This window comes from Chinchilla lanigera, unplaced genomic scaffold, assembly GCF_000276665.1.
Source record: "Chinchilla lanigera isolate Chin_1 unplaced genomic scaffold, ChiLan1.0 scaffold00036, whole genome shotgun sequence".
NCBI classification, from domain to species: Eukaryota; Metazoa; Chordata; class Mammalia; order Rodentia; family Chinchillidae; genus Chinchilla; species Chinchilla lanigera.
In genome coordinates this window covers 21,525,160-21,533,074 of record NW_004955437.1, presented here as the reverse complement: position 1 = coordinate 21,533,074, position 7,915 = coordinate 21,525,160, and the positions used below count along the sequence as shown (strand labels likewise).

At 53.0% G+C, this 7,915-nt stretch overlaps 1 protein-coding gene across 2 annotated transcripts; it reads left to right on the top strand.

The window, feature by feature from the left end:
• The first annotated feature begins 3,463 nt into the window (after positions 1-3,463).
• Positions 3,464-6,131, top strand: LOC102020051 (chromosome unknown open reading frame, human C10orf35). 2 transcript variants are annotated; one of them, XM_013516711.1, is made up of 4 exons: positions 3,487-3,547; positions 4,220-4,264; positions 4,635-4,748; positions 5,329-6,131. In XM_013516711.1, the coding sequence occupies exons 3-4, from the start codon at positions 4,656-4,658 to the stop codon at positions 5,596-5,598; spliced, it is 363 nt and encodes a 120-aa protein (XP_013372165.1). In that variant the 5' UTR covers positions 3,487-3,547; positions 4,220-4,264; positions 4,635-4,655; the 3' UTR covers positions 5,599-6,131. The 2 variants fall into 2 exon arrangements, with proteins under 2 accessions (XP_005390137.1, XP_013372165.1); XM_005390080.1 differs by lacking the exon at positions 4,220-4,264 and having other exon boundaries at positions 3,464-3,547.
• Positions 6,132-7,915: the final 1,784 nt, after the last annotated feature.

The window sequence follows — 7,915 nt, the reverse complement described above, 5'->3', positions numbered from 1 at the left end:
CAGAGGGAATTCCAAATAGAAAAACCTCAAAGAAATCCATCAAAAAATATCGTTCTTAAACTTATGAAAAGATAAAGAAAATATCTTGAAAGCAGCCAATGGAATAATGATATCTTATCTATAGGGAAAACAAGCAAAATGATTTGAATGACAGCAGACATCTCATGAGAACCTATAGAGAACATGGCATGCTGTTTTTCAAGTGCTGAAAGAATGGTCAACACAGATTCCTATGCCTGGTGAAATACCCTCCAGGAGTATAGAGGATATCAAGATGTTCTCAGATGAAGAAAAACTAAAATAATTTACTACCAGAGAGCTATCCTGTGGGAATGGCTAGAGAAGTTCTTTAAATAGAGAAAAGAAACACAAGAAAGAACCTTGGAACAGTAGGAAGGAAAAAAAATGACACGGTAAGTTTTGCAGTGTAGATCTAAAACATGCCCCCAAGTTGCATGCGGTTGGAAGATGACTGGGTCGGGAGGGTGCATTCTAACCAGTGGATTCATTTATTGATGAGTTTATAGCTGAATGAACTGTTAGGAGGAGGGGGGTGGTTGGAGCTGGGTCACTGGGGGCCTGACTTTGAAGGATGGATGTATTTCAGTTCCTGACTCTTTCCTTCTCTCTCTGCTTCCTAGCTGCCATGAGGTAAGCAGCTCTCTTCTGCCAAGCCCTTCTGCCTTACATTTCTACCTTGGAGGCAGGCAACTTGGACTGAACACACTCAAAGCTGTAAGCCAAGTAACCCTCCTCTCCTTTAAGGTGTGAGTGTTGAGCATTTTGTCCCAGGGATGAGAAGTGACTAAAATAATTCATTAGCAGGAGAGCTATCCTCAGAGAATGGCTAGAGGAAGTTTTTCAAACAGAGAGAAGAAATAAAAGAAAGACACTTAGAATATTAGGAAGGAAAAACTAATGTGGCAAGTAAACATATTAGTAAATTCAGGATTTCCTTTACCCTTGAATATTATAAATTATACTTGACAGTTAAAGCAAAAATTATAACTCTGTGATGCAGTTCTAAATGTTTTTAAATGGTCTTAAAAATACCATAGGTAAGTAACAGTGGAATTTTAATAATGAGGAGATATTTGACACAATTACATTATAACAGGGAGAGTGAAGGGGCATAAAAAGTAGTAGGTTCATATACTTCCTCAACTACTAAAACAGTGATACGAGTATTGTGATAAATTATTCATAAATAATATAGGCTAAGTGTGGTGGTGCATGCCTATAATCCCAGCACTCAGGAGGCTGACACAGGAGGATCACTGCAAATTTGTGGGCAAAAATAATTTAATGCCTAGAGAAACCCCTAAATGAGCTATACAAAGAGATTCTTTTATTTATTTATTTTGCAAAATTTAATTTTTAGATATACAATAGACTCCAAGACAACACTTCATTCTAGCTGTAGGAGGCAAAAGATGTTATGGCAGGGAGTCCAGATGTTTAAATAGGAATGGAATCCAGGTTACTGCCATCACAGGCACAAGAACAGTTTACTTTCTATCCGGTTTCTTAATTCCACTTGTGGCCAGGAAACCTTCCCCATAGCTTGTGTTTTTAGCTCCCTGAGTTTTTTCTGCTTCTCTTTGTTATTTCTTCCTCATCTGTCCTTTGGTTCTTAGGCTGTTTCAAGGACTTCTTTTGGCTACTTTCTGTGCCAGACATGGTGCCTGACCACCCTTCACTAAACCCTGTCTGCTCCTAAGCCAGAAGCAGCTATTAAAAAAAAAGAATGGCACTAGGGTTTGAAGCTAGGCCCTCATGCATGTTATGCAAGAATTCTGCTATTGAGCTATATCTGCAGTACTTTTTATTTCAATTTTGAGGCAGAGTTTTGCTAAGTTTTGCAGGCTTGCCTCAAGCTTATGATCTTTCTGCTTCGGCTTCCTGAGTAGCTGGGATTATTGGGTATGCACTACCATGCTCAGATCAAAGAGATATTCTTAAAAATATCATTGGTGAGTGAAGGTGGAATTCTAAGAATGTTCAAGTAACCCACAGAAATTAAATTTTGCAAAATAAATAAATAGAAGAATCTCTTTGTATAGCTCATTTAGGGGTTTCTCTAGGCATTAAATTATTTTTGGCCACAAATTTACAGTGATCCTCCTGTGTCAGCCTCCTGAGTGCTGGGATTATAGGCATGCACCACCACACCTAGCCTATATTGTATATGAATAATTTATCACAATACTCATATCACTGTTTTAGTAGTTGAGAAAAAAAGAAAACAGAGAAATGAAAAACATAAGCAAAGAACAAATCATCAGGCTTAACCTCCCTGATATATCAATAATCATGGTGGCTAAGCTTGATTGTGTCAACTTGATTGGCTTGGGAACCACCCAGGGGATTGGTAAAGCCCACTTCTGGATGTATCTGGTTGGGTCATGGAGGTATGACCTTGGGTGCTATATATGGTCCCTGGCACTCTCTACTCTAGCACTGTTTCCCTGCTCTGCTTCTCAACCACCATGAATTAAGTGACTTTGCTATGCCATACTCATCCATGATGTTTCTGCCTTGGAACCAGCGAGCCATGGACTGAACCCCCTGAAACTATAAGCCAAATTAAACCCCTCCTGCTGTAGGTTGTGGTGTTGGATGCTGTGTCCCTGCAGTGGGAAAGCTAATACAATACACATAATTACATTACATGTAATTGTCGAAATTACCACACACCTAGCCTAAATTATATATGAATAATTTATCATAATACTGGTGTCACTGTTTCAGTAGTTGAGTGAAGTATATGAACCTACTACTTTTTATGCCCCTTCACTCCCCCTGTTATAATGTAACTGTGTTAAATATCTCCTCATTATTAGAATTCCACTTTTACTCACCTATGGTACAAAAAAAGGAAGATTAACACAGTAGAGTTAGAGGAAACACGAGCCAACTATGTGCAGTGCATAAGAAACACACAGCTGGCGCAGGGAGGGCTGCTGGGTTCAGAAGCTTCCAGCAGTGGCACAGGATGATGGTTCTCGCCTCCCTTCCAGGTGTTCCTTTTGCAGCAAGGACCTGCTCTGCAGGACCGGCAAACTCCTACCCACCCTTCCGGCCCCAGTCCGAAGCCACCTCCTCCAGGAAGCCGGCGGCAGTCAGCTGCACCTGCCCCGCTGTTCTGGCCTTGACTTGACTAGCGGGGAGTGGAGCTCCTGCGGGCAGGGCTGGGTCTCCTCAAGGGGCTCCCAAGGAGCTGGCTTCCCAAACACACTAGTGGCCTCGGCCTGTGTCGCTCCTTCCAGGTCTAGGGATGCCCCCCTCCTGGACTTTTCCTGCGTGAGCTCTGCTTCCCTTTCCTCCTCACGCACCTCCTGCCTCTCTCATCCTCCTTTCCACCTTCCTCGGGTCCTCTCTCTCTGCGCCTCCCTAGCCCGCCCCGGCCGGGAGCCTGCGCTTCCCCCCGCGGCCGGAAGAGGGGGCTGTGGGAGCGCCGGCCGCGCCCCTTCGCGCGCTTCCTGTGAGGTCAGGTAGGAGGAGCGGCCGCAGCGGCCGAGGGACGCCGCCGAGCCGAGCCGCGCAGGTGGGTGTCCTCCCGGGAGCGCGGGGACGGAGCACCCCTCCTCGCACCGCGCGGTGGGCCCCGAGCCCCGCACCAGGCCTGGGGCGGTGCCCTCCGCCGTGCCCACGCGCCGTGCCGGGTGCAGCGAGGCCCGCGCGCCTTTGGGCCACCCAGCGGGCGCATGACAAGGCACAAAGACACCGCGGAGGACCCGGCCGCCTGGCTGCAAAGCGGCTACCCTCGCCCTGGCGAGGGAACAGGGACTCCCGATCCCTCTTGGGGCGGCTGACTCGGGTGCTTTGGAGAATTAGGGTGAACACTGCGCTCACTCCTGGGGAAATGGCCTTTACGCAGACTCGGGGAGGGGCGCGGACGGCCGCCACCCAGGGAACCCGTGGGGGACCCAGAGCCGCCGCAGCATCCTCCTCCCGTGTTTCGGAAAGACCAGCCCCTCCTCCTTTAGCAGAGCTTGGACTGGTGTCACCTGGGAGGCGAGGGACCGCGGGGGCCTGCCCTCTGCGGCAGAGTCCGCGCAGCTGCTGAGTGGGCTCGCGCGGTCCCCGCCAGGCAGCGGACAGAGTGACCCTGAGCAGCCCGGATCTCACAAGGATCTGGAGGGAGGAGGCCCAGATGCTGGGCGTTTGCTTCCTGGGGGAGCAGCCTCCGGGATCTATATATATATTTTTTTAACAGAAGGGAAGTTGAGACGCTGGGAACGCTGGTGCCCTGGACCCCCTGGTTAGTGTCCAGAGAAGGCCCCAGAGCCAGCATCCCTGGTTCTTGCTGTCTCCGCTGCTGCGTGGTGTTGGCAACGAAGCACCCTTCTCCGAGGACCCGATCGGGAGTGCCCTAGTGGACCTGGAGAAGGATTTTTGTGTGGCAAACAACTTGCATTTATTTCTCCCCTCTGTTAATCAGACAGCACCTGCTCAGGTGGGCCCACTGAAACGGGCACCTCCCAATCTCAGGTTAATTGTTTCCTCCAGGCATTTTGGAGTATCTGTGGCCTTCATGAGCCTGGTCGCAGATTACTAAGAGTTAAGGGCTATTGTGGGAGGAGACTCCCTGGCTTTCTCTACCAGACCCCCACTTTGGCCGTGCTTTGCAGGGACCTGCAGCTCCCGGGAGGATGGTGCGGATCTTGGCCAATGGGGAGATCGTTCAGGATGATGACCCCCGAGTGCGGAGCACTGCCTCGCAGAGGGGGAGCACCGCGCGGCAGGTGGGCACTTGTCCCTGGGACAGGGGAGCAGCTGGCCTCCTCTGCCCCAGCTCCTCCACCCCTACCAGCTCCCAGAAGTCTCTTGCTGGTCACGAACCTTCTGTAGCCTGAAACCCTCCGCAGAGAGCCGAGCTGGGTCAAGACATGGGGAAATGCAGTGGGTGTATTGCCAGCCCACCCTCCCAGGCAGCCTCCCCAGACTTCAGACCCAAGAGCTGTATCTCCTTTCACCTGGTTAGCAAGCCCTGCCAGAGCCAGTGTCTTTCTTTAGAGTTTCTCGGGTGGGAGAGAAGCTGGGGAGAATCTAAGAGCTGTGCCTGGGCGGAGTCCACCCAGCTCGGTCACGTCCTCCCCCTCTGTCCTGGCGCCATCTCCCTGGGCATGGTGTGGGGAATACAGACTGGCACTTTCTGTGCTCTGAGAGCCTGTGGCTCAGTGGTTGGGGTTCTGGGGGTGTGTGTCCTGGGGCTGCTGGGAACTGTAGGGGAGGGCCGGGCCCCCAGGCTTCCTCCTGGCTGGTGCCTCAACCCTAGGCAAGAGTTCTCTGCATTCATCCATCTCTCTTGTCTCCACCTTCCAGGGCTTTCTCAACAGGGGCCATGGTGTCCCCCCTGGGGGTCCTGGTCCCCGCCAGCAGCAGGCGGGTGCCAGGCTGGGTGCCGCCCAGTCCCCATTCACTGATCTCAACCGGCAGCTGGTGAACATGGGCTTCCCCCAGTGGCATCTGGGGAACCACGCTGTGGAGCCCGTGACCTCTATCTTGCTGCTCTTCCTGCTTATGATGCTGGGTGTTCGTGGCCTCCTGCTGGTGGGCCTCGTGTACCTAGTGTCCCACCTGAGCCAGCGGTGACGTCCAGGGCCGATGGGGGCAGTGCCGAAAGGAACTTGCTGGGCCTTGGCGTGAGAGCCGGCACATGGGGAGGGTGTCTGGCGGGCTTCGAAGGTGTGGTCAGTGAAGGGGTCCTGGGTGCGGGTCTCCCCATTGTGCAAGCATGGCGCAGAGGGAGGCTCTAGCTCAGCATCCCCAGAAGAGGGGGTGGGCACTGTGGTTGTCTGGAGACATCCTCAGGGGGTATCGGGCCTCTTTTAAGAGGCACAAACCTGGAGTAAGAAAAATTCTCCTTCCAGTTCTCTTTAATCATTTTGTGCTGAGAAGAGGATCACCTTGGTGCCGATGGGTTGTAAATCCTCCGAACTGAAACTGACTCCGCCTTACCAGGGAGTGGGCCTGGGGCTTGGGGCAGATGGGAGAAGTTTCCAGACTTTTATAGCACCGTTTTGTTTTAATGGTGTATTTTTATTGGCTACCTTTTATTTATGACAAAGGGTTCTTGTGTTCTATTTATTGTGGCATTTTCAATAAATAGATTTAAGTAAAAATGAGTCCATGGGAAGGAGTTGGTAAATAATCACACAGGGCACGCAGGTCTGGGAGGCGGTGAAGGTGGTCTGGGAGGCGGGGTAGAGGGCTGGGCAGCAGCAGGCCCTGGGGCTTGGAGCTGGCTCCAGAGATGTTTTCCCAGCAAAATCCAGGAGCGGGAGGGAAGGCAGGCGCAGTCTGGGCAAGGACCCCTTGCCTGATGTTGGGTAACCTCTAGGCTCACTGAGGTGCTGGCCTTAATGGTTAGCTCTGTGGGGAGGAACTCCTGATGACCGAGGGGGCTACAGGGCTGTTCAGCACCCCTCAGCCTCCTGCAGCTCTCCTGAGCCTGGGCACTGCACGCTGCCCTTCGGAGGCTGTGCATGTGGGTGAGGGAGCCCCGATTTTTGTGCAAGAAGGGCCTAGGTTGGGTTGGGCTCCTGAGCCCCAAATCTGTATGGGGTTCCTGCTGGGGAGGTACGGGGGCTTCGGGTCTGGGCTGAGGGTGGTAGGTCAGAATGATGCTGGGTGAGCCCAAGGGTTGTGCCCGCCTTCCCCACATCGGTATGGGCACATCCTTTATCTCAGACGTTTCTGGGGGAGCTTTGTCGTGTCAGGACTCCTTTCTCTGCGCTTTCCATGTCTTTCTCTTGGTGCCAACTGGGACATGTGCTCCCTTTAATGATGGGTGCAGAGAGGAGGGGTTTCCGAGCCCTTGGGGGCCTGGGCAAGGGCAGGGCTGGGCTGTTGGTGCCCCAGCTGTCCCCATGGCATCGTGCTGCCGTGCCTGCCCTCTGCTGTCCTGACCATCTATCCCTGCAGCTCTCGCCACCCACGCTCAAGGAGGACCCTGCCTGGTGCACTGCTGCCTCAGCTGTCCTCGCCTCCGAGGTCCCTCTTGTCTGGGCTTCCCTTTCATTTTCCATTTCTGAGCTGCAGCGCATGCTCAGTGTATGAAATAATGGGTGTGGGGGATGGGAGCCCACAGATTCAGGGCTGAGAACTGCCTGTCTCTCTGGACTTCAGTTCCCAGTCCAAAGCCCACGCTCCTGAGGGGCATTGGGGGCCTCAGAGAAGGTGAGGTGAGCAGGGCTTCCCTGGGCTCCTGATCAGCAAGTGTGGTGGGAGGGGCTGCCCTCGCATCCTCTGAGGCAGGAGGCTGGAAGTGGCCTGTTAGAGATAAAAGGGGGCATTTCTCAGTGTTGACCGAGTTCCAGACCTATGAGGGTGACTGCCTGAGTTGGGTTCGGGGCCCACGCAGGGCCCATCCTCTTGACCCTTTGGGACACCTGCCTCCCCATGTCCCTTGGGGCATGCTGACCCTTGCTCTGCCTCCCTTCTCCGGCTGGGGTCTGAGAGGGCAAGGCCAGCCTGACCCTGACTCAGGCAGAGCGGGGAGTGTGGGTGGCTGTGTCTCCACCTGTGGTCCGAAGGTCCCTCATGAAGCTGTCGCCTGCCCTGGCAGATGGTGCAGTGGTGTCTCCACTTCTGGTGGCTGGGCCTGGTGGGCTCCCTCGTGGGAAGCTTAGGATGAGCTTCTGCTGTATCACAGACTTGGGCTGGGGGTGTATTCTAATCCCCCTAAAGGTGCAGAGTTCGAGGAAGGTTTCTGCTCATCTCCAGAGCTGATCCTCAAAGCCCTGTCTCCATGTCGGGTTGGATTTGCAGCCTGGCCACTAGGGGCGGTTGCCTCTCCTCCCTGCCTGATGACCCAGCAGCTGGGATCCCACCAGGCCTCCAGTGCCCTTGCAGGGCTGGAGAGGACAGCACCCCTTCCTTGCTTGGGCTGGTGGTGATGGGAGTTATG

What these genes read in the sequence shown, in the direction of transcription:
- LOC102020051 (XM_005390080.1), top strand. Translation starts at nt 4,656, where the DNA reads ATGGTGCGGATCTTGGCCAATGGGGAGATCGTTCAGGATGATGACCCC. An exon ending in GGGGGAGCACCGCGCGGCAG is followed by an intron (nt 4,749 to 5,328) that starts GTGGGCACTTGT and finishes TCCACCTTCCAG; the next exon opens with GGCTTTCTCAACAGGGGCCA.